The 27,197-nt window shown below is 42.1% G+C and overlaps 1 protein-coding gene across 1 annotated transcript in view; it reads right to left on the bottom strand.

The window, feature by feature from the left end:
- The window catches only part of cacna1ha (calcium channel, voltage-dependent, T type, alpha 1H subunit a), a 59,185-nt gene that overhangs the window by 20,884 nt on the left and 11,104 nt on the right, over nt 1-27,197 (bottom strand). The window contains exons 2-10 of the mRNA XM_068749669.1: nt 12,705-12,816; nt 12,374-12,507; nt 11,534-11,631; nt 8,613-8,772; nt 5,681-5,993; nt 4,367-4,459; nt 3,291-3,529; nt 2,185-2,711; nt 93-259 (exon numbers count right to left, since the gene is read on the bottom strand). Coding sequence (XP_068605770.1) covers nt 93-259; nt 2,185-2,711; nt 3,291-3,529; nt 4,367-4,459; nt 5,681-5,993; nt 8,613-8,772; nt 11,534-11,631; nt 12,374-12,507; nt 12,705-12,816 — 1,843 coding nt within the window. The remainder of the gene's footprint in view (nt 1-92; nt 260-2,184; nt 2,712-3,290; nt 3,530-4,366; nt 4,460-5,680; nt 5,994-8,612; nt 8,773-11,533; nt 11,632-12,373; nt 12,508-12,704; nt 12,817-27,197) is intronic.

The following is a 27,197-nucleotide window of genomic DNA, read 5'->3' as shown; positions in this document are numbered from 1 at the left end:
CGGAGGAGGACAGGAAAGGATCAGCTAAATCAACTTCAAATGAGAAAAGGATTTCTAATCCAGTTCCTTTTTTTTTACATTCTCTTTCTGACCTGGGGGAAGTCATGCATTCCATCCGCTTCCATCCTGCCTCCCTCCAGGTCTCCCAGCTCCAGCTCCAAGGTCTCCAGGATGCGGGCACACAGAGGGCAGCTGAGCAGTTCCAGCAGCAGAGGGCTGGGCATCACACCTGCCAGCTGGTACAACAGCCTCTGGCGTCCTGTGGGTGGAAACAGGGGGAGACCATCAGATATTACAGAGGGGCTTTTAATTCTTTAGCTTTAGCGAGACTGAAACAATCTATTAATGTTGCACCCAAACCAATGGAATGCATTTTGATGGCATTGATTTAGCTTGATCTGATCATTGCTTAACAAAACCTTGCATTGCTTTCATATAATAATGCATCAAACCTGATATATTTTGAATCTCTGCTGTGAGATTAAACTGTGCTTTGCTGCATTGTCTGTCACCGATATAAGGTATCCGTAAAATAATATACATGGCATCTGATTTTACTGACTAACATGCAGAGAATCGCTGATGAAGCGCTAACAAGGACAGCACTCATAATAAACAAAGGTGTGCTCAATCACTGAAGGTGATTTCTACAACATAATATTCATAGTTTTTTGTTTTTTAAAGTGCAGAGGAAACATCTACAGTTTTCCACTAGATATTTTTACGTCGCATTCTATTCCATTTAAGATGGTTGAAATGCATGCTTTTAAAATATAGCATGAACCAAACCAAGCCTTAGCAAGCTCTTAAAATACTGCATATTACATTGCAAAAGTAATCCCAATATCCCAAGACCATTGGAATATCACCAATGCATCCCGGTGCATTGAAGGTAAACTGTGTGGTGCTCAACACTGGGTAGAGGTGGAATGGTTCTCTCGCCGTCTGAAGGAAACACGTCGGGTGTGAGCAGATTAGAAGAGTATCGACTGAGTGTTTCCAGGGTTTTTCTTTCTTGTCCTCGCTGCTGCCTTTTCTGTAATTATCTTGTGTTACACAGCAACTCTTCACTCCAGCCAAGAGCTAATTTATCTGTATGGATAACTGGCAGCCGCTAAGTGTTTAAGCACATGTGTGGCTGTAGGTGTGTGTGTGTGTGTGTGTGTGTGTGTTGGCAGATTCACTCCAACAGGAGAGAGCAGATGACTGCTATTCTTCCTGTTTTTTTTCTTTATCCTTGACAACAAAAACGGTTTTCATCTTCTCCTCTCTGTCTAAGTACTTTTGTCCTTTTTCCCCACTCTTTTGTTCTCCCTCTCCTTTCTATCTCTTCTTTCCATAGAAAAACTTTATATTTCATATTTCACGCCTCTCTTCTGAGCTCAGGTGTGGATTCTCAGCTTTCTCTTTCATCTTCTGCCCTTTTCAAAATTACACTCTATACCTGTATTGTTGTTTGTGTTTACACCCCCCCACCCCTGACATTCCCTCAATCCTCCCGGTTATCCACCTCTACACCGGTGACTGTAACTCGCATGGATTTTCTGCCGTGACTCTCGGTGCTGCTTCAGAGGCTCAAAAACACACACACACACACACACACACACACACACATGCAATGATGTGTGGTAGGCATGGATTCACCAAACATAAAAAGAAATCTTGAAATCACATGGCTGCTGTATATTTTGCTCATTAATATAGACCATAGGTCATGTTATGGATTCTATTGGGGGGTTGTTGGTTTTTTTGTTGCTTTAGATTCACATGCACTGTGTTATTTTAATATTATGGTGCAGTTATTTGTAAAGGTGGAGTTCCTCAGTTCTTCTAGCTGATATGGTATGTTTTGTGGCGTGAACTTAGCCCGTCCCTTCCCGACATGAACACGTGCTCGCATGTTGAATTAATTTGGACAAGTGCCGCATTCGAACAGGTTAGTGCCAACCCAGATTTCACCTCACATGACTGCAGGCACGCACGGAAAAGGAAGGCAGGTGTGTGTCAAACGTAAGAGCAAGAACAAAAGGGAAGTAAAAGACAAGTGGAGTGCAGTGGGAGTCCAGAGACCAAGCCCAGACGATGAAGAGGAGTCAAATCACAGTGAAAACAAGAGACGGTAGAAATGGTGGAACAGACAAACAAACAAACAAAAAAAGATTAGCTTTATCATTGTGCTCTTACTATGCTGGCCCATGAGCTGGTAGAGCTTATTCAGCGTCTCTGTGTGCTCGGATGCTAGGTGGCTCAGTGGGGGCTGCTCCTGACTGGACCCACACTGCTGGGAGTGGGGCGGAGGCGTCTTGCTGCTGTAGCTGCAGACAAACGAAGGCAGGATGGTCGGATAGTTCATCCCCCCATTCAGTCGCCCGAGCAGCGCCCCCACACCCTGAGTGACGATGGACGTGCCGCCGTCGCAGGTACTTCCATTTGTGCTTCCTCTCCGGACAGGAAGCGACTTCATCTCCAACTCTTCCTCTATTACGATCCCTCCTTCTCTTTCCGCGTGCTCTGTGGCGTGTTGCCCTCCGTTGCTGATTCGACAGTGCTGGTGCTGATGGTGCTGCAGGAGGTTGTGTATGGGTCTCAGCCACAAGGCGTTGCCAGGGCCCAAACCTCCGCAGCCTCTGCTGGAGCCATGGCCGTGTCCATTACCGCCACCGTTGCTGCCTCCGACGCTGCCGTTTGGATTCACCTTTTTACGCCTTTTACTGTTTGGAGAAGGATTGAAACGCCGTTATTATGAGGTTTGAATGGATTCTTCCTGTGCGCGTGTTTATGATTGTGTTTGACTATTTCCTCCCCTGTGGCTCTCTCTGCAAATTCGACAGCTGTGCAGAATGCAAAAGAAATACAAATTAATCAAGCATATTGATACAGTTATTAAGTACTCGTAAAGAAACACGTTTTAGTTGACCCAAAAGACTCATTAAGGGCCGCAAATGGACACAGGAGGGCAAGAAATCATCTGTTGGGGAGACACTGATTTAATTTAGCCAGGAGAAAATGATCATTTAAAGTTTAAAGTTTTTTTTGCTTTGTTTTTTTTTTCCATTTTGACCATCATCCTCAATATATTATAGATTTTTAAAGCAGGTGTGAAAAAGTGTGATGTCATTGGATCAGTTTGCCTGTGTATCCTGTGGCGATGTTGTCTTAATATTTAATTCCAATGGACATTTACAATAAAACATTTTTTTACTAACTCCTCTTTTTCTCTTTGTTGCCCTTGATAAGAAAAATTGTTAAATTAATTTCACGTTATTTATATGTGACATCCCACATCTGACCTGTGCCATCCAGAATACATCCTCTGCAGTCTGCGTATGAATTTGCGATACAGGTGACTGATGTAGCGTAGCATCTCCTCGTAGCATGAGCCCGGTTCGCTATAACTGGCGAGCGTGGAGTCGTTGGACATGTAGCGAGCACGCTGCTCCCTCATCAGAGCGTTCTCCCTTTGCTTTGTCTCAGAAAACTGGGTGGCGATGACCACGAGGCACAGGTTGATCATGAAGAAAGAGCCCACCTGGTTGCAGAGGTGAAGAACAGTGATGGTTAAAGGGTTACAGAGAAATGTCATGCCAACATGTTATTATTGTGTTTTAAAGCACAACATTAAATTGTTAATCTTTCTCTGACATTTTCTGAAATCCTCAGTTACGTTCATATCTGTCTTGATTCCGAGAAGATACGTTTTGTTTTCTCTGTTTCGCTCCTTCCCATCTATTCATCCCCCATAATGGACTATAAGCCTTTTAAATCAAATAACAGAGAGGGCGGGAGCTCATTCAGCAATTTTAGCAGGATCTTTGAAACCCTCCACAACAGCATGCTCAAAATGACATCATGGGTGAAGTCAGAGACACAAACCCTAATTAAGTTAGAAGCGGCCCATTCAAACCACAATAATTCAGTCTGTGATGAGCAGGACAGGGTTAAATAAACCCAAGTGAGTTTAGAGGCTCTGATTCTAAACTATTTTGGTTGAAATTTAAATCTGAGCATGAACAAATTGTGATGGGAGCTTAAAATATAGTGGCTTTACATTCTGAAACACTTCCCTCTTATAATTCAAATGCAACCCTGTATTCACAGACGGCTGCTACAACACTAAAATAGCCAAGGCATTTTAATTTTGTTTCGGGGTACAGACTCATTAAATGTTGGAGCTGTTTTCGCTTGGGTCAGGTTCAATGGAAACGTGACGGCCCACGCAGACCCATGCCAGACAGCTTGGATCCAGTCAAAGGTGTACGCTTTTAGCTTTTTAATGGACTTTGTTCCCATTTTGGAGCACAGTAACAATTTTTACATCCAGAAAATGCAGTTAAAAATGGTCAAAATAGACAAATTTGGTACTTACAATAATGAGCAGTATAAAATATATAAAATTGAAGAAGGAGTGAGCGTCCATGACATAGTACATGATATCTACCCATCCCTCCAGTGTGATGACCTGTGAGAGAGACAAAAAGAAAAGAGAAAGAGGGAAACTTTGTTCAGTGATGAACGGTGGAATCTTCTTCTTCAAATGACAAACAAGCCCACACACCCCCACGCTCACAGGCAAACACACACACACCCTGTGACGGCACACAGTCAGATGCAGTGCATATCCTATTCCATTTCTAATGGCCTTTCCTCAGAGGAAACCTGGTGGCGTCCCTCCAGCTTCTTCAGTGTGTGTGTGTGTGTGTGTGTGTGTGTGTGTGTGTGTGCGTGTGTGTGCATGTGTGTGCGTGTGCGTGCCAGGGGACTGACACAGCTCTTTCATGTGCCCGCTATGCTGATGAACAGTGGAGATACTGAGACACTCACACCTCAGCTGGCATAACACATTACTTCAGGACGACACGAGCCAACACACACTAAACCGTCTGCTATGTATGCAGCCATGCATTTGCATTCATAAAGAATTACACACAGACACCGCAAATGCACATTGCACACACACACACACACACACACACAGCCCCAGAGGTGACTAATCCGCTCTCTATTGGAAAGCTGTGCTTGCAACACATTTTAAAAAGAGGAAAAGACACTGCGCAGTCTAATCTCTGAGAAGGGAGAAGTGAACAGCATGTGTTGCTGTAAATCAACCCGTGTTAAGCCATGCCGCAAAAGTCAGCCATGTGCGCCACTGAGAGCTGAGCCAAAGGTGAGGACCTCAGCAAATAATTCGCTGACCCTCAGGTCCGCAGCCAGTGATCCAGCTTCAGTGTCAGGAAGATCTAGTGCAGCATCATGTCTGGTAAGTCATGAAGACGGCAGGCAGCGGGCCGCGCTCAGCTGTAACCAATGAATAACCTGCACATTGTTCTAGAGCCCCCGTGGACAGTGTCGCTGGTGTGTGTGTGTGTGTTCGCACGATCAATGATCATTAACCTGCAGGTGGGTGTCACACTAGTCCGATAACCCCAATATTGACTTTCAGTTTTTTTAGAATGACAGAGAGCTAAAAGAAAAATAATAACAAGTTCAAGTTTATGAAGTTGTTATTGCTGATGAATCAATGAATTGAATGGTAAAAGATAATTTGCTGCAGAGACAGGTACGGGTGGCTTCCATGACCAAGATGCATCACTGTTGGGTGTGGTTACAGGAGCAAAATACTTCTTTGACTCAGCTCCTCATCCCCCCAAAGACAGAACTCTGCAGGTAAATCCCTTCTTACCTGGAATATGGCTATCCAGGCATAGCCGATGTTGTCAAAGTTGACAGCTCCCTTGTGAGGGTTGTGGTCCCCGGGGCGACACACATTGTAGTACTGGTTCCAGTTAACGCAGCCATTAACGCTAGCCCCACCCACTGATCCGAGAGCCAGGCCTTGATGTGAAGCAGCCAATGAGCACTTCACCCCGCCCTCGGTGTGGGCTGGCACATTGTAGCAACGCAGCATCCCATTCTCGCGGGCAGCCGAGCAGATGAATGGGCTGTCTTCACCTTCCTCAGACATGTAGTAAGCACTTATGGACAAATTGTACATTCTGGGTGGACAAAGAGTAACACAACACAAAGCGTTGTTATAACAGTCGATTCAATATGGATTTATTCGTTTTGCCATTTTGGATGGCTGTATGTATGTGTGTTAGTTTTTGCTGCAGGTTCTATAGTGGTACTGTAAGTACTTGATGGGTTTGCCATTATTTAAAGGTTCTATAGCTGTTTTCCAGAAAAGAGAAATAGATAAATCCTCTGTGAACCTCGACTGCAATGGGTAAAATTCATTTGGCGTCCCTCAAGGAATTGCTTGCAAAATATTGCTTGTGTTTCTTTCATGACATTCATTTCACAGTCCTTTGCTGTTTTTTTTTTTTTTGCAGGATACCTTAAATAGTTTTTGCAAAGATTTCAGTTAAATTGTGTGGAAGGTTTGGCTGTGGGAACTGGGAAGTGGAGCAAGTAGATTTTGAGGCATAGGGACAGAAGTTAAAGTTTGTTCTCTGCGGGGCAAACGTCATTGGGATGCTTCACCAAACTGAGTCAGAGTAGGGTGACCCGAGGCATCAGCAGATCTGAATGCATGAAGTCCCTTGGTAGAGGTTAAAGCCCTATAGTTGCCTCTCTTTTGACATTAAACAATTTGAAAAGACAGAATGCCATTTGTGTTTGTTTGTTTGTTTAGATCTTAGCAAACAGTTCAATTAGAAGTGGAAAATAATGAAGACAACCATCTGATAACAATTGTATCTCTGTTTCCACAAAATCAATACTGAAATCTACAGTTCTCATTTTCCACTGCGCCTCAAGTCCTACGGCCTAAACACACAGAAGAATAGCACAGATGGAAAGAACAGCACCGCAAAGTGAAAATCTGTTCTTCCTCAGTCAATCAGCTCATGTGAGGAGCCATACTTGTGTGTTATACAGTAAATTGTAATATATTTTAATAAAATCTAACGTAAGGTTTCATTTTTTACAAATAGTATGTCAAATTTTGAAGTGGATCTGGGTACAGATGCAAATTGCAAATTGTGCGTCTGTACCCAATTACATTTCTTTAACATTGAAAAACATTCTATTTTAAATTGACACCATCATAACAAAATAATAATACACCAGTCAAATTAAAATATCCCTGCCATGGATAACTCACGCTGTTCCGATCCACATAATGATCCAGATATGGGAGACTAAAATAAATATGTGGAGGAGGGCAATATTTGGTCACAGTACGTCAACAGAGAGGGGGCAAAAAGAACTCTGCTGTAAATGTACAGGTGGGAAAATGCAGATTCAGACATTCGATTTACTTTATCTGTGAAAAGTGACAGATCTGTACCCACCTCTATGAACAATATTTTTTGTTGATAACTCATAAACGACTGATGATAATCATTGTGTTAGCAGGACCTTTGGCACATGAGCAAACATGATAGCAGCATCCGTTTGTCGTGATTTTCATTCATCGACAAACGGATCCTGTAACCTCCTGTCCTAATGAAGCCGTGTTCCAAACTGCAGCTCATTTCTGACTGGTTGATTTTGCAGCTTGTAAACTTTGTAGAAACAAATCGCTGATCTCTGTCTGTTAATTGTAACATTCTTTGGTTCAGTAATTTAACTGTAATTAGGGAAGCTCACAGAAAAGCTAAATCCTAAATGCAGGCTTTGCCAAATCAAGTGTCATCCCAGAATGTGTTTTTGAAGTGGACTGTATGCTTTAGTCAGCAATCATTCTATGCTAGAAATCAGACAGTCGTTTGTTTTGTGGGAGAAACCACAGCTGCACTGGCTATGAAATATTAAAGCGCTGTCCTCTTTCCCTCTATCGCTTATAAACAAAGGAATATTTCACCTAAAATCTGATACAATCTGTGCCAGTAAGTGAAAAGCAGGCTTTTCGAGGTTGGCATTGAATGTGGAATTTGTTAATTTTTGCTAAATTGGTTCTAAATTGGTGAACAAGTGTTTATTTTCTCATTTAAGATGCATTTTATATGATTTACTGTTGTTGCATTTGGTTCGAGATTTGCTTCGTCTTCACTTCATTACATAAGAAATTCATCACATGCCATAATACGTTTTTATTATTATTATTATTATTATTATTATTATTATTCTATGTGTTGCAGTTTGAAACAAGGTGCATTGATTTTTACATTTATTGCTCAGTACAAGACTGCAGCCTCATCTTATTCTGCATTGCTTTTCTTTTCTTTCTCTCGTTGCATCTTTTTCTAGCATGAGGCCATCCACTTGTTCAATTCCTGAGGGTTCTACACAGTTGGTTTATTATATGCAGCAAGAATTTATTCTGCCGCAGGCAACGGCTGGGTGTTACACCCAATAGCAGCTAAACATAAACTCAGAGGAGATGGGAAAAAAACATTTGAATTTGAAAATATCATGCATACACAGTGGAGTCAGCGCTGGTAACCAAACTGATGCAGCAAACAGTTTTTGTGCTGCTATTTGCATGGAAGAAATGCTCTGTTTGGGAAAGGTTAAAGTTCATCATCATGTTTATATTTAATGCTTCGCTCAAAAAGAATTGCTTCTTATAACAAATCCTTTACAGATACAGCCTTGGACAAAATATCTCCAATTTTAGGGCAGGAATAATAGGATACATTGTGAAAATTTCAAAATAAGAAATTCCTTACGCTCTGATGTCCTCTCCCAGGAAGCAGCGGTTGCGCAGTAGCCCCGCCCACAGCTGGACTCCCACGATGCCGAAGATGAAAAACACAAAGAAGCAGAGGAGGAGGACATTTCCCAGCATCGGTAAGGTGTCGAGCAGCAGCGTCACCAAGATCCGCATACCTACGTAGATGAGACATAACAAATGATTATATCGTCTCTGAAGCTCCGCCCACAGATCCTGCAATGGATTAACAATGATAGAAAATACTTGGATGAATAAATCCGCTGTGTCAGAAAGCTCAATGTGTTTACGGGTTTAAAATTCACATAAATGATTGACAGCTGAGTTTCAGCCCTCAGGTTTCTGTACATCCTGACAACCTTTGTAGATCTTGAGAGCGTTGACTTAACTTCATCCAGATTGTCCAAATAATTAGATTCAATAACAATTCTGAGAGTGACAGTATGACGCTATTTTTTTTTTCTCTGGAGATTGAACTCATGGCTTCCCCAAGGTTAGCATTATGGAATCGCTTGTATTCAGCATCCATCTCCAGTTGTCAGATGTGTTCAGCATCAGAAGAGTCCCGGTCCCTAAGGTCCTCCACAAGGAGGAGCTTCCCTGTTCACTTATATCACAACCTTGTCACGACCACACTCAACGTAGGACACTATTGTGTTCAACCTTCTTTTGTCAGAGGCAATTACATTTCAGTTTAATCTCCTTGAGTCTTCAACATTTTATTTCAAAACAGTTGGTGCTGTCCCACTGAAAAAGAGAGACCAGAATCATTTCATTATGGCAGCAAACAACAACAACAACAAAACATGTTTTTTAAGTTTTACAGGTAATAGGATGGGCCTGAACTGCACTGAATTACATTACACCATTACATCCTCTATGTAAATGTGAGGGGGGGGGGGGGGGGGGTTCTCTATAACCACCAGCATTTATTTATAAAGCTACTGCAAAAAGTTGAATCTGCTCTCTGGCTAAATTTAAAAGCTGTAATTTATTAAATTAGTTGTACTTCCTGTATGTATCCAACTTGGCAGAAGCAGGACAAAATACTACGCTGAATACAAATGAGGAGTTCCAAAAACGTTACTTCCTCTTATTGAACGTGAATGTTTTAAAAGGTTGAACTAGTATGCATTTGTGATAATGTAAATGTCGGGCCGTGTTTTAACTGCCATGAAAACTTTAACACCTGAGTGAACCGGCACAGTTTCAACATCAATGTCATCCCAGTCAAAGGTATTTAGTTTTATTCTCACAATAGCAAACTTTTTATGAGCTGTACAAATCGAATTATTCTGGATCACTGGAACATTGCTTGGATCAATCAAACATTGATGTGTGTGAAGATCTTTTGAGATATCTACCCAATTCTAATGGATAATTCCTAAGATCACATCCTACTACAGCACAAAAACATATCCAGCATCTGTGTAACACTGGATACTTCCCATCCACTTCGATGGGGGGGCAGAGACAGAGAGATATCAGAATGGTTAGAGACAAAAAGAAACGTAGAATACGAGGTTAAGCTGACTGCACCCACAAACACTTCATCTCAGATCACAAATCAGATGAGAAGAAAAGATGAAAGAGAGAAGAACAATGGAAGCAAACTGGCGTTGCACATCCCCGAGGTGTGTCTGTGTGTACCTGTGAGTATATGAGGAGTGTGTGGGCTCTGTTCAAATCTAAAATGATCATGAGTCTTCAGCCTCAAGTGTTCTCTCTCTCTCTCTCTCTGTGTCATTTTGTCTCCCCACGTTCCTCCATGTCAAACCCCTCAGGGAGCAGCGTGAAAACTTGTTACAGTCTTACTTCACCTTGTCCATGGCAGCAAGGACTGTTTCTCAGGGCTACTGTTATCTTCACGACACGATTGATGTTACAAAACAATCTCTGTTCGTCAAGCTGTTTGTGACAATAGCTTAAGAGCATGGACGTCCCGGCGCTCATAAGGGCATGAGAGACATAGTTTCACAAATGATCAGTTTCAAAACATCACTTAATCCACTCCATCATCTGCCGTGTGTCTCTTTCAGGCTCCAGAAGTACTTGAAAATTTCTTGCTGTGTCTTTTCATGAGTAACGTCCATAGAAGCTATTTACAGGAATTGTTGTTTAATTCTAAGCATTATTTGCATATAAATCACGATAGTTCTTGTCCATAATCACACACATCTGGCATGTCTTCTAGGCTCTGTATGTCTCTAAAACCTCATTGCATAGTAACACGGCTAAACATCGGAATCGCACAGTCTGATTTGAAAATAATTTCAGAGCACAGAGGCAACAAGTAGAATGATGCAACTCCTTTACGCCTTTTAATATCCTGTTTGTAAAGATACAAGCAGCAGCTAGTTAGAAACCACCAAGTCTGCAGGGCAAAATGCAGATCAGTGAAAGAAAGAAGGAATGAGAGAAGAAAGTCTTTAAATATTTTCTAGAAGGATTAATTCACCAAAATTCCTGCCTGAATCTGTAAAACATCTTGGCTGCTGGCCTAATGCATGCTGGTTAATAATCGTGTCCATTGTTATGACACCATTGTCTTCCGTTTCTCTTTGGCGGTGGATTCATGGCCACCTTTGTCACGGAGCTTTTAGCAGAATGACAAACTATGTGCTCCATCCAACCAGAAGGGCAATTTAAACAAACGTCGCGTCCAGCGTCACCTGTCAGTTAAAACGTTAAGCAATTTGAATATAGACAACATAATATTATGCTAACTGGTGACTAACAAGACAAAACACAATATCGCAGAAAGCTTAGATGAAATGCATAAGGTGTACCTCAGGGAGGCCTTTTGGACAAATGCAATAAAACTAATACGTCATTGACTTTGGTGTGCTCTACGACATTGGGTAATTGAGGATAAGAAACACATCAGGACGAAGTATCCCCCTTCAGACATTGACTTACTTGGTACTCTGTTGATGGCCCGCAGCGGCCTAAGTACTCGCACGGTACGGATAGCGGATAGGCTAGCATTGTGGCCGTCCAGAGAATACTCCATCACCCTGAATTGTCAAGGAGGAGAGGAAAGCCTTTACTCAATGAATACATTCAATACACTCATACAAAGCAACGCCGCGGAAGGTACGAACACCAATAATGAAATGACGCTTCTTTTTATCTTTAGCTGCTGATATAATTGCTCTATATGAGACATTGAATTACCGAGAGTCAGGAGCTTTGCTCTGCATAATGGAGAGCAGCACGAACATCACGATGGTGACAGCGAGGAAAACGGAGACGGTTACGGTGTGTCTGACTGCTGGCTGCAGGAGGAGTGTGTGTGGTCAAACTGCCTCAGCCGCCAGAGGGAAGGGGCATCTAAAGGAGCGTCTACGGCTGAGTGGGCGCCGCTCTGACCCCTGCGTTTACTATCGCCGACATCACATTCATGTTCTGAATGCATCTTCTCTTGGAGGAAGTACAGATTAACGGCCTTTTTACTTCTGTGTATCTTTTCTATTCTCCCGTCAGTTTGTTTGAAGTAAGAGTCAGTTTAAAATGGGAGGCTTTTGCCTGTCGTCACGTATCACCCCGTCGGTAAAGGCTTTCTGCCGGGTGGTCTTAGAACCAGAAGTTCATGTAAAACGCAACAGGCAAACTGTTTGCTTGTCTGCTTGTGTGAGATTATCGTTTGTTTATTCTGTTAAATTATAATGTTATTGTACTGAAGCAACAGCTGACGGAAAGAAAAACTGACTAATTTGTTGGGATGAGCAAAAAAAAAAACCGCTGCGTGATACTGACCCTGCCATGACGATGACAAAGTCAAGCTGGTTCCATTTGTCTCCAAGGTAACAATTCGGGCCAAAAATTCCCAGGGCCACCATCTTGATGACCATTTCCACAGCGAAGAAAGCAAAAATACAGTCATCCAATACCTGAGGAATCATGGCAAAGGGAAACTGACATGTCAGCAGCAATAGACATCTACTACAGCAAGACCAAAGTCTGTACTTCAGCATAACGAGATCTCTGTCAAGAATCCATATACAGTGCAGTGAGGAAGAAAACAGAACTGATCATGTGATATAATAACCCAAAGGCGTAGCTGTACGACTGAAGGCATTGCACCGACCTGTAGGATGCGGCACCACTCCGACTGGCAGCTGACGTCTTCGCAGGGCTGGTACATCCCCAGAGTCACACAGTTGAACAGGATCACCAGCATGGACACATGCTCGAACCACGTGCAAGACGAGGTTAAGGCCAAAACACATATGATGTCATTCATTGTGACACAAAGTGGAGAATTACTCATTTAACATTTAAATCAGGAAGTGAGTGGGGGGCTGAGATCAAACAGACGTGACTCCCCGGTTCCCTTCTGGCTCACCTTCACGCCTGATTCCGATCTAATCATTGCCTGCAGTAGAAGAAGAAGAACAAACACAAGCAGATGCACTCGATCGGTGTCGTAGCAGCCTTATTGTTAACACGGTCATAAATCCATCATGGCGCCTCTGACCCCATCCTTCAGCATCGACGGCTTCCATTAATCACAACCAGCTTATAATAACAAGCTCTATATGCACAGAATATGTATCGCAGTACCTCTGCAGGTGCCATTAAGTTGAGACATGCCTTCATCATAATGAAACATAATGGACACAGACACGGGGGCGGGGCCTTAAATCATGTATCATAAACTGCAGATAAAAGGCACTAACGCTGCTGTTTTCTAGTTTCCATTTGTTTGGCTTTTGTCACACACACTTACACACATGCAGTGATCTGGTGTGTGGTGGGCTGCAATATTGCAGTATTCCCAAGGTACTGGGTAAGCACTGTTCTAATTAGACAGAAAGTGAACATACAAAGTGTATGCTTCTGCATTTACTCACACACATAAATCACAACAACACACACACAGCGCAGGCAGATCACATGTTCACATGTCCAAAGGAAAAACTGCATTCACTGCCTTCATCAGTTGCCAAGACAAAATGTTTGCATCAGCAAGTATGTTTTTTCTCTAGCAGCTGCTCTTGAGTCCATGAATTTATTCCAGAATGCAGCCACAGCTCCAGGTTCCAGGAGTGTCATGACTCAGACTCCGTTGAATAGAATTTAGTTCAACATCTGGATCTGGAGTGGTTTGGAGCTTATTTTTCCACATCAATTACTGAAGAGAACAAAAATGAATTGTGCACGCCCTTATTATTTTTAGTTTATTGTGAATGCATGTTGTGTCGTATGTTTCTGTTACTGGATAATGGCTCCTTCATCAGTAAGACTGAGAGCCGAAGTTTGTAACACACTCATAGCGAAGTCTTACACCTACGGCAACTGTGATAGCACTTACACACTCATTAAGTGAACACACACACACACACAGACACACACATTTAGACACAAGCCAAAACAACCTCTTAGCCATGCATGGATGCACACAACTGTGAACACACTGGAGCGGTCTAACAGCGTCCACACGGTGTGAAGCCCACTCCACAGACTGCACGGCGTGTCAAGCCCACTCCAGCTGAGCTGTCAGGTCAGAGCCAGTGCATGCAGAGTAGAGAGCGAGGAAGGAATGTGTGTGCTATAAACAATGGGGGGGGGGGGGGGGGGGGACACTGGAGCCCTGTGCAGATATGTCCAGTCGTCTCCCATCACCGCAGCCGGGTTCATTTAGTTAAGCGCGTGCTATCAGATGGTCTTTACCCGCCTCTTGTCCCCTCTTTCCTCCTCGGCCCTCGACTCTCACCTTCACCCCGCCGTTCTCTCACTTCTTTGTTCTGCTGACACCTTCATTTCTCTCCATTTTCAACCCTCTCACATCCCTCTTTCCATCTCATTCTCCCCCTTCATGTACATTTCTCTCCATCCTCTTTTGCAATCCATTTCTTCGACACCCCCGACCACCCTAATACGGTACCTCTCCATGCCCCTTTCATTAGAGGAGCGCAAACTCAATCCCATCAGATGTAATAACCTAATCCCATTCTCTACTCGGGTCAATCCGCGGGCGGCAGCGTGTGTGTCTGGGGTGTGTTTGGGCTCCTTTGTGTTCCGTGTCCTTTCCAGAGCTGCTTCATATCCTGTACCTTTTTTTTTTGTGAAGTATGTCATAGGAATGCATAGGACTGCAGCTCGGTTACATAATTACAGTATTTCTGAGACTGTTGCGATTGAAGGGCTCAAAACAAAACAGTTAGAAAATGCTTCAATCTTTCTTCTCAATGTGGGCTGCAGCATATAAAGTATGCTCCAGCCCCATTTATCTGACATAAAATATACATACCTCATGTATAAATAGTTTGTGAGACATCCTAATCATCGTCATTATTTCCATTTTCTCCATTTCAACACTTTCACTAATCTTTGGAGCAACACTTCAGAGGAGCTCATTTCTGTTTCAAGCGAACAGCAGTTGCAGAAGGGTTCAGAACTTCTTCTCCGGCTTCTAGCGTTACCCTCCAGATCATCAGAGGATATTTGTCCTCCATATTTCATCACTCCATTCACTGTTAATGAGCTCTGCTCCCCCCCTGTTTTATCCTCTTTGGCTCATCTTGCTAATCTTTGCTCCAACCAAAATCCATCCCCATCTCCAAATCACATTTGTCTTTTCATTTATTTTCTCTCATCCGTCCATTCTCTCCGTCTCTGGGCCTCCTTGTAATCCACTCCTCTCCGTGGCAGTGGTGTGCATCCAAACTGGATTTCAAGTCACGTTTGATTGGCATGATTGCTCATTTATTTCGCCATCTGCTGCAGAGAGCAGGGACAGACACATGTACAGCCTCTGATAAATCTCTAATCTGAAAAAGCTGCTCCCACCTGCTGGAACTTCAAGGTTTTGCGACCCAAAAAAAGAAAATAAGAAACGTCTGAATTGCATTTGTGCATATGCTGTGCGAGTGTGTGCATTTGTGCGTCTGTACGTGCGCGCTCCAGATCTGCTCATCATGGTTAAGTCCCTGAAGACGTCACAATTCAGAAACAGAAAGTCATAAATCAGCCTGGCCCTGAATATTCTCCTCCTCTTTATCCTCTGCTCTCTCTGATCTCTCCATTCCTCCTCTTAGAACGCCCCCGTCTGAGGGAGCAGTGACGCAGTTACACGAGGATTCCCTCCGTCCTTTGGTTTCCATCTCTCTGCTGCTCACGCTTTCATCTCCCACATACTCCCACTGCCTTTTTAATCTCATATTCTGATGGATTTTCTTTTCCCCGTGGTGAAATGATTTCTGCGCCACTTTCAATGTTGACTGTATTAAATTATGTTTCTCTCTGACATCTATTTCAAATTAAGAAGACAAATCTGCTTGCAGAATAAGAGACATTAACCTTTTTCAGGCTGGAGTTTTATGCGGTGTGTAATTGAGGTTCCGGACTGAAACATTCATGAAGCGAAACAAAAAGCATCTCATGGTGAGATTCCCTTTCCTCTGGAGTGTGGGTGGATCGGAAGAGAGAGAGAGAAATGAAGAGAACCCTAAATAGAGCAGCTACATCTGAGGTTTAAGCCTGGCCGTAAACCCTGAATCTTTCACCTATACACACACAATATTATATCTTGCTAAACCAAAAAAGGCAACATTAAAAAAATGAAATTTGACACTGCTATTAGATTTGATTTGGACCACAAAGCTGCTTTACACAAACTAAACACACTTTGTTGAGCTGCCATTGTGGCGGGTGACATCACTTCAACAGGCATTGAAGTTAGTGGAAGCGGTCTCCAACAAATGCACTGCCAGCTCATTTTGAGGAAATATAAGCCCAAGTGCACATAACCCAGGTGACATCACTATGACATCATCAGAGTGACTGACTAAGACTTAAAAGGCTTCAATAGGGACTAATGTCCCTGAGGTCACCATCAACGCCTATCAACGCCACTGTGTACTCATACATGATTACCTTGCTTTTCTCGTGCGGTGTCTCTGACACAGTTCCAACTGGATTCTGGTTGCTTGGTAACGATCGCGGGCCACGCATTGTCGGGAAAGCAAGAGGAGAGTTGAGGACAGGAAGGTTTTGTGGTGTTTTGTGTCTTCAGTCTGCATTTTGGAGACTATGTTTACATTTTTGTCTGATTGTTTCCTCTGTATTCTCTCTGCTCTTCAAAGTGATTCTTCCACCCTCCTGTCCTCCTCATCCTCCGCCGTCTGCTCCTCATCTGAAACAAATCTCTTGCTCCACACTATCAAGGGACGGAATGGAAGAAAATAAAGATCACCTCCCTCTCTTTACCCTTCCATTTTCTCCTTTTTTGTCTCCCCCCCCCCGATAAAAATAAATCTAAACAATAAACGTCATATAATCCTTTACGTCTGCATGCACATAGACAACCGCTGTAAGCCTTCCTGCACATATATTCCTCCATTCATTTCGCTAAACTAAACTGTTATGTTAAACATTCCAGAGGGCTATTCATCACAATCACATGCACATAAAAACGCAGAGCATAAATCTTCAGTGTAACAAACAAAGCCTGTTCAATCCCGAATGTGTTGACAATGAACTGCTGCATATTAGCAGGCATTTCCATAATTGTTTGGGAGGATCATGGCTCCTCAGAGGACCATTGTGCTGACCCCACACAATGTTTTTTTTTTTACTGATTTAGTGTGTTTTACAGGCAAATCCTGCTGACTGTGTCCCCATTAGATGTAGAGGCAGAACGGGCCTGTGAGGGAAGGAGTGAAAGTGCTCCTGTATGCAGGTGTTATCAAAATACACAAGAAAATGAACACTGCAGGACGCAGGACATTCTGCATCAAACTGGCCATTAGGAGACCTCTGTTGCTGCGTCCACAGACTCGGCGCCAGATGAGTGAAAAGAGGGGCAAACTCAATTGCTTGCATTTCAGTCTCCCACCTGATATATGCCATATGCTCTGCCCCCCCCCTGCACCATATGGTTTAGAAGCAAAACAAGATGCGAGCTGCACACACATCCTGATGCACCCACGCGTGTAAATGTATGCAGGTATCTGTAGATAAAGGCAAAGATTTTCACATTCAAAATTACAATCATGCACCTCAGACACAACAAATAGACCACATTATATATTTATAATAATATATATTGGAACATGTTTGGAATGCATATTAGGTGACTGGGTTTTCTATGCATTAATGCATGTGGCAGCCCATCACAATGAAAACATTCACCTCTATATATTTGTATTATTATTGCTATTATGGGTGTGCATTCTCTGCCAGCTCCTAGAATTTCAACTGCACAGCCATGAAAAAATTAGCTTTCAGTAAAACATAGACACAAAAACAGAAAGCACTACGGGAATAAAAGACTGACTGTGAATGTTTATGTCCTTTCAGGCTTTCAACATGCTAATGATAATAACTCTGTCTCACACAGACACCGACACACACACACACACAAGCTCAGAGCTGCAAAATAAACCTTTGTTGAGCTCATCCCCAGCACAGCCAGCCATGCACAAATACAAATACAAACACACATACACACACACACTCTCACATAGACCGCCAAAATCTGACAGAATGAATATGCCATATTTCCCTGCTGTCTTTAATTTAAAGCCTTGATGTAAAGGACGTTTGCTTCTTTTTATAAAGTGCTAGACAGAGAGCAGGAAAAAGTAAAAAATAAAATAAAAATGGAAATCAGAGATACCAAAAAGCAAAAATCAGGAGATGCGTAATTTAATTTGTTCCAACATTTTCTGCTTGCGTTACCATAGAAACCACATTTCCTTGTTGCAGATCTTTCTGAGTTCACACAAACACACACACGCACACACACACACACACACACACACAGAGATTTTGCACTCATTCAGACGGTGTGGAGGAGTGAACTGGAGCACACACCTTTTCCTGCAATTGTTATTAGTTGCTCTTAGTGCAATTAAGGACAGAGCGGGTTCCAGTTTACCACTGAGAGGACCGATCTGCAGACAAGCAGTGATGTGAGAGGAGTCGGTGTTACATGATTCTGACACCTTCATTTATTTATTTTATTTGTACAAATAAGGAAGTACTGTGTTTTTTTTTTCTTCTTGGGCAAATAGAAAAAGACAAGTCAAAATGAAATTAAGATAGGAAGATCCTGTTTTTTTTTTATTCACCCCAACCCAAAATATTATTTTCCTTATTGATATTTTACTTGGATGTTTGAGCTACTCATCAGATAATCTAGACACTGGTGGTGGCGGCGGCTGATGAACATGGTGAACCTGGTGAAGCTGATGAATTTGTTGGTGAATCTGGGTGGAGGCATGGTGTGCATGTGAAAAAGCAATACTCATTAACACATCTTCTTCAAGCCACATATCCAAATCTAGGTCACAGGGGGTTCTATACCAGCTGACTAGAGGCGAGAGGCGGGGTACACCGTGGGCAGGTTGCCAGTTTATTGCAGGTCCAAAATGTTTATCGTATTAAGAAATTCCATTGAATGCACTTTGCAAACTGTCAAGCATTCAACTATTATTATTTTCATATAGTAGCACATTATGATGCTGCTAAATAACAGCATACATTTATTATTTAATCAAATGTAAGCTGAAATAAAACCCTGTGGCACCAAAAGAGCTGAAACATTTTGCTCTGTGATTTACTCAAATTAAAAAGACCAGAGCAGGGAGGAAACTTTATCCGACTTAATCCTTAACTTGCAACACCAATTTGGGTAAATCCTCTACCACCGAAACAAAATAATTGACATAATGTGACTACCCATTTCATGTCTAACTGCCTTTCATGTTGAAGGCAGAGAATAACAGTTGCTGTTGATGGTTTGGGATATATTCTAATATCACACATGATGTATTCAATCAGATTTGAACTCTGCGAAGGTGGAGCCGCGTCTCTAATGAGGCTCTGATCGCACAGGAAGCCAAACATTATAAAATGCATCATTTCATATCTTATCACCGGTGGTAAACAATAGTAAAACTGTGTATTTACTGCAACCATGGCAAAAGCCAACAACAGCAGATGCACCTGGCGCAGGCTTCAGCGATCACCATAGCGACGGCTCCACGACATCATGGGAAAGGTGAACTCACATAAGGTGGAGAGGTTAATATTAACTAGTGTAAAGATGACAGAGGCATTTAGAAGTGGTGTTCGTGCACTAATCAGAGAGTTTCTGTATTTGATGTTTGAGTTCATATTCAGAAGATTAAACACCTTGTTATTATAATTCCTCATTGACATTATAATTATATTGTATATTAACCAGCAGACTTGAAGCCGACTGAATAAAATCCATGCAAGCACAGCAAGCAAAGAAAAATAATCAAGGATTGAAAAGAAGATAGATTTTAGTACAATTCTCCTGTAGTGAATCAAATAGGTATGACAGGTCCAACGAATAAAGTGCATGTTCATGTATGATATATCCTCGTTAACCTTTGACACAGTTGATAAATAATGCTTTTATTTCGTGAAAATTATTTTCATTGTGTTTTGCAAATGTGTGTATTTTAATTCTGTGCACTTGTATACATACACAGACTGTGTGACACAGTTTTATCTACAGAGTAAGGTGTACAGAGACACAGGAAAATGCCATTGATTTCTTAGCTGGCTGCATCTCACGTTCACGTTACCATAGAAACAAATAAAATACACTGACCACTCTATCTATGAATGAGCCATACCATAATAATCTAAAGCACAACCACTGGCCTGGAATGTTTCATGTTAGCATTTGCAAAGAGGTTAATTCACTTTACAGGTAGGGATATTACTATCTGAACTAATAAAAATACACGATTGAAATACTTGTGGTGAAAATATGCATACTCCAACATTCAAGCCAAAAAAATTAATATATCTAAATATTCTCCTGTAAGAACTATTGATGCAGTTGTGATAATGTAAGACAAAATAGAAGTTCTGACGTGAATGACGACAAAGATTTTGACTTCTGCAGACATCCATAAAAATACAAATAAAAAGTCATGTTTCTGTTGCCAAGTCACGTTTATCTGTTAATCCTTCGTCTCTCAGGATTGTGACGTTTTTCAGAAAACAATCTATTTGTGAGTCCGTCAATACACTTTTTTAGAATTAATTAGAGCAGACGTTTCTACTTAAGTTTTAGCTAGAGAGAACACAGTTGGTGTGAAGAGCTGAATCCTTTCAAAGACACATAGTTGGCCAGATTTCAAATGTTCCTGCTCTTTGATATAGCGCTATCAATTCGGTGGCAACAGATTTATGCAGCCTGGTGAAATGCTGCATATTTCAGGCCATGGCAGACTGTAATTGATCATAAATACACACTTTGATTGGTTGACTGTGGATTTAGATTTAGTGTCTTTTACTAACAAGAACATATGACATGCAACCAATAACAGATACAGATAATGTTATTAATCTCAGAGGGAAATTCATGACAGCAGACATCCTCACCACATAGTACGGGGTAGAAGGCAGTGGTCATGTCTCGGTTTTAGGATAAATATTCAGCTACAAAGTCTGCCTAAATATTACAAACATGACTAAAATGTACGTTAGAAATTGCTATAACATGGGGCGTGCATTGGTGTAGCGTGTATTGGTGTAGCGTGCATTGGCTCTAGTAACAATACTAAACCTCCTTGTCTGCATGTTTACGATTATTGTCCTCCGACCTACATTGACTTGCAGTTGGGGGGAGTGTGTATTAAAAAAAGAAACAAATCCTAAACAATTGGCCCGGGACAGATGTAAATATTCCCTCTCTACTTTCCCCTCATCGTCAATGTTTACTTCTAACTCATTGCTCTGGAGTTAAGACTCAAGCAAAGACAAAATGTGTCTGCTGGCTTCCTATCCTGTCTCCTCTCTCTCTTCTAGCTCACCCCCTTCTGACTTCTCCTCCCCATTCTTATCACTCCCCTCCTGTCGAGGAGCTGTAACATGCTTGAAGAAACTCAACAGAACACCACTTCCTTACTTGACAGCCTCCTGCGATGCGTGTGCATACATCAGTAAGTGTGTAAGTGTGTGTGTGTGTGTGTGTGATGCATGTATAAAAAGGGAGATTATTTGGAGTTGTGCATATTGGAGCACGTCTGCAAGCACTTCAACCACTCGGCTGGATGATTGTCATTCTGTCATTTGTGGTTACGTGGGAATATCACAACTATATACACATTAATATGGTCTGTAGACATTGTAGAAAGTTTTAGAGATTAGATATGTGTGTGTTTCTGTGTATGGAGACAGTAGTCAAATAGTTGTAATGCATTTGTTTTTACAATAAGAGCTTAAGAAAATGTTGATCCAGTTGAATACAACAGGATTAGCCTAAAGCTTTTACACACACACAAGCTTGCTGTCGCACAAAGCCAAAAAAACGGAACTGCCCTACTGGGACAGAAACACTGCTTAACCAGGAATTTTGTGGCTCTGTACTTTGGGTAGTTTTCCGTTGTCGGTTCCTGTTAGTATTTTGGTGGCATCACACTGTGCGCACACACCAGGCACTCCAATTGGAGAAAGCACATGCATCCAAAACAATCCAACACACACACACGGCTGTGTAAAATGTAAATAAAAACAGAGAGACATGAAAGAATATTGTCTTTCATCGTTTTCTTTTTTTTTTTTATCATACACCTATTTTTAATTCGATGCTAGCAACATGAATCAAAAAAGTGGAAATAAAAACGGGAAACTGGAAGTTGTGAAATGCTAATGATGGAATATCTAAATACTAATGAGGTCAACTGGCACCAGGTTAAGGTTGTTTAAAAAAAAATCAAACAGCCAAAACCTTACTGAATTTAAGATAGGGAGAGGTCCTGTGAAAAACTGCACTGGGAAATAATGCAACAAGTTAAGATTGTTTCTCATCGCAAAATTGAGATTGTTTTTTTTTAAACCCACACTTCAATCTTTCATTCCTATCTCTCTCTATCTCTCTCTCCCCATGGTTTCCCTCATTTATCTCCTCCCAGTGGAATTAAAGGTCAGACATGTCTGCATTGGGGATCTCAGCTCCCGCCACATCGCAATGTTCACTTCCTCTCTGTTTCAGCCAGACAACACAGACACAAAGTCACCACACACACACACACACACACCCCTGGCATCCACTGTAGACTTGCATAAAATCAAGAAACATCACACTACACGTGATAAAGAGAGTCATCTGCTGAGGGTCGCACGCCCATAGGTGCACACGCAAACCCATTCACTCTAACACTGTAACAGTACAAAGTATGTATTTATCTCCTCTGTCACAGCCACTTATTGCTGTATAAACCGGATTGATTTTCCACTACGTGTTGATCAGTCTCGTCCTGCACACTGAATAAAGCACACAAGGTGCTTTTGTTTTTATGGCTCCAAAGGTTACCTTAGAAGGGCTGCTGCACCCAGCGACGGACAACCGTTTGAATGTAACACACTATTGAGGGTGAAAAACGTTTTTTGAGAAAAAGCTGAGGGAGATGGAGGAAGTGTGGATAAATCACGAGTGGGAGAGATGTGTGTAGAAAGAGGTTAATGTGGTTCTGATTGAATTATGGAAGGCAACATGTCCTCTATGAGCTGGAAGCAGAAGCAGATACTGTATGTGTCGGCTACATCTTCAGCAGTGCGTGTGTGTGTGCGTGTGTGTGCGTGTGTGTGCGTGTGTGTGCGCACGCGCTTCTTGGCCCTAGGCATGTACTTTATGGTCAGAGGGAGATGAGGCACAAATTGATTCTCTCCTGATGGTGCTTATTCAACCTTCACAACCCATTACTTGTCTACTCTCTATCCTGCCTCCTCTTTGCTGCCTCGCCCTCGTCTTCTTCACCCAACCTCAACTCATCCTTAATGTAATTAGCATGACTGCATTCCCTCTGCTGCGCTTACCCTGGCTGCACCAAGTCTTTCTGCTTTTGTCCTTTTCTTCAGAGCTTTCCTTGCCATCGTAAAATTCAGACTCTTCTCTCACAGTTTGTCGCTGGCTTCCATTTCTACCTTTCTATGAGAATGCAAATCAATCCACAAATAAGATGGGATTAATAAAGCTGTGATGCAACAAACACTTGAAACCGACAGCTCCACACTGTGTACTTCCGTCCAATAGTTTTGTGTTTTGTGAGGCTTTAATTGATCCCAGGAGGCAAACACTAATTAAACTCTCTCCTGGTAGAGTCGTCGACTTATTCAGGGATACTTGTTCCAGGTGAAGAGTGAAACTCGTAAAGATTTTAGGCACAATGAGAGTCCAGCTGCTTGAATTGGTGGGATTTTGAAAAAAAAATGGGATGATGTCCTGTTTTTAATGTCCACGAAAAAGTGATTATGCAATTAAAGAAGGTGAAACTCTTCATTCAGCTTCTTTAAAGAGAGAGAAGACAAGCACTTCCTAGTGTTTCCTACTGCGATGACGATGACCAGTTTGCATGGAGCATTCGCCTCTAACATAATAGACAATGAGTGGTAATAAATATGCAAACACGTTTTCTAGAAGCAGCGGACGACACTGATTGGACAGAACAGTTTTTATCAAAGACCAATCATCTCTGAACTACATGAGCACACTCTTCCTATAACTTGCTTTTGCTCCCACATTAGACATTAGTCCTCCCACATTATGAAATGCAGCACAGCCATCTGGGGGCTTGACATTGGACTCTTTGACATTAAGTCAAAAGACGGTGAGACAATCTTCAACACCAAAGCCTTTATAGATTGGATTAAATATGTTGATCTACAGAAACCCAGTTAAAAATGCCTTTTTCATATTTTCATGTCTGTTTTTGAATCCTATATTCAAAAACAGACGTCTGAACCCTGCTGAGCATCTGCAGCTACAAACACTACCCAACATGTGCAGCTGCTGTTTGTCATTCTAACAGATGAGTTTGTCCTCTGGTGCTATGCGCTGGCAACACAGTCTAGGCCTGATGGGTTAAATCAAGGACCTACATTTGACTTTTACTGTCCTGTCCTCTAAGACGCGCTCCAGGGATCGGACTGGTTGTACACTTTGCTTTGGACACTAATTCTTTATTTGGAAGAGCTTCAAGGAGCTGTAAAGCAGCAATCTGGAGTTATGCATCTTTTCCTGTTGCTCGTGGGCTCCTCTGCTTTCATTCCAGGCCTGGTCCCACCTATCTCTGATCCTCTCCCCATCCATCCCTCCATTTCACATTTGCCTGCCTGTGCGTCTGTGTCGCATTTTTATGTTTCAGCACGTCTGGGCACTTCTGCACATCCGTGAGCAGATAGCTGCATGAGTGCGTTCCTGTGTGTGTGTGTGTGTGTCCCAAGGCAAGGCTCCAGATGGCCTTAAAACAATGAACCATCTCTCTGACCCTCTCATTATGCTCTCAGATCCAATTAGCAGCTGATCAATCCAAGCGGGAAATGCAGATCATTTCTAGAGGCTTTAACATCACCTCAGTGACCAAACACACACCACACACACTCACACACACAAAGAAAACACAACTTTAATACATGGTGAATATTTAAAGCAAATAAAATAAAGAAAGAGTGCATGTGCATCATAGCCGACTCACACGAAGAAACACACACACCTTTTTAAATACGCTATATGTTATAGCTGTGAGCGGTTAAAGTCGAGGAATGAAGCATCTTTTGGGTTTTGCTCTGCTGCAGAAATCTTACCCCTCGCCCAGCCTCCTCTTGCCCCTTTCCTCTCCCCTCTTCTCAAGTTATTCTTCTGCTTCTTATTTTCTTCCACTTGACTTTTACGGTTTCTCTGCTTCCAAATGTTTTAAAATTATTTTTTGTGGGGGTGTAAAATTCAGGTAGACTTGTTTCCCCAAACGTCGAAGGACATCTATAAGATGTTTTGCATCCTCGCATGTATTTGAAGACAAAATGCATCACAGCAGCCGAACCAGGCCCCTCCCATTTTGATGAATCCTTCAAATGCAGCCAACAGACACAAAAGCAGAGTCAAATTTAAATGTAATTTCCTGGCACCAATTATTTTTCTATTACTGTACTGCTACTTTCAATAAAACAGTTTGTTGTATGTATACTATGCCAAGTATTTGGTATGTAATAATATAATTTGGCTTCTATGTTTCAATACATTTCCCCCTGTTTATATTTATGGGGATTCCTCAGTGTCTTGTGGTAATACTTTCTCCTGCAGCATTTTTCTAAAATCAGAAGCGTCTCAATGAAATACAATTCCCATCATGGTTAATGTCATGAACATTTTAGATCCTGGTACATTTTATAATCTCTCCTATAAAGTCTTTTTCTACATATGGTCAGCCAATTTAAATGAAGTTGCAGCCGTTTCCTTGGCATGACTGACTTTCCCACTGATGGTCTTTTAAACCAGTTTTCCCAGTGGAATAATCTGCGGCTCAGTAATGTTTACCAATTTCAAGCAGAGTACTGAAGTGAGTACACTCAGGCTTATCTGTTCCTTTACCACAGCGTTAAATCGATGGAGCAGAAAGCAGCTGGCACAGGAACAGCATTTCTAAAAGTTTACCTCGACAATTTGATGAATCTTTGGCTTCAGATGACGCCAGAACAAAACAGTCTACAGTCATGCTGGCTGAATCTGCAAGCAGACAGAGCGGCACTTTGTGGCTAAATGCTTATGTCTCACTTTCAAATGTACACATCGACAATACTTAACATGCTGATGCGAGACTCAAACGTAGATGTTTTAGATTAGAGTTTGCTAATGAGTCCACTGACGGTCACGATGGCCATGAAAGTAGAATTTAGATTTAGATGTTTGATATTGCTCGAGCGCATTGTTAAAATGTGGATTATTAAACTTAATCAGGGACAACTTTCATCTCTGCAGGGTTAACAGCGTAAGGTTCGATCCGATCGCTCGCTCTAAGTCACTGCACTGCAGAATATGACGAGTGCACACTAAGATATGTTGCACTACTGGTGGAAAGTGTATTAAGTTTGGAAAAGAAATGCTTGCATGATGAAAACCTGTTTTGATGTCCAGATTTTGTGCTAACCTACGTGTTCCTCCATCCATCCCTTCTTCTAAACCGAGCCCTGGATGGCAGCTTCCTCCAAAACTAAGTGCACTTTAAAAAGAGTGCAGACTTGAATCTATAGGTGGTCTCGGACTAGTGCTGCTGAAGTTGCATCCACCTCCTCCAACCTGCTGCATCCATCACAGTGGGCTGGCATCCAAGGTTGGAGGATTGTTGAGGCGGAGGTCTTTTTTTCTATTGCTATAAACAAAGGAGCCATAACTCATCACACAATGCAGGTTTTGAAAAGTTAAATTTGCATTGTGTGACTCTTTTCCTTGATGGCGTGTTTATTGATTTCTCATCACACACACACACACAGGTATACATGCACATACACACACAGAGAGAGAGTGTGTTTTTACTTAAGATGGCAAGCAGGATTGCCTGAAAACAATAGCACACATTCCCCAGCTGCTACTCCACCTGATCATTCAGAAAAAGAAAAACATGACGTGCTTGAAGCAGACACAAACACACACTCTGGCGCTCCGCTCTCCTACTCAAACACACCGCATAGCTCGCCATGTCAGTTACCAAATTAGGAAATAATATGCAAGGTCGCACAAACATGTTCTCCTCAGTGGGAGAACCCCCCCCCCCCCCCCCCCCCCCCCACACACACACATGGAAACACAAAGTCT

The sequence above is a fragment of the Brachionichthys hirsutus genome, chromosome 16 (assembly GCF_040956055.1).
Source record: "Brachionichthys hirsutus isolate HB-005 chromosome 16, CSIRO-AGI_Bhir_v1, whole genome shotgun sequence".
Taxonomy (NCBI): Eukaryota; Metazoa; Chordata; class Actinopteri; order Lophiiformes; family Brachionichthyidae; genus Brachionichthys; species Brachionichthys hirsutus.
The sequence above is the reverse complement of the archived record's forward strand: the minus strand, read 5'-3'. Positions and strand labels throughout refer to the sequence as shown.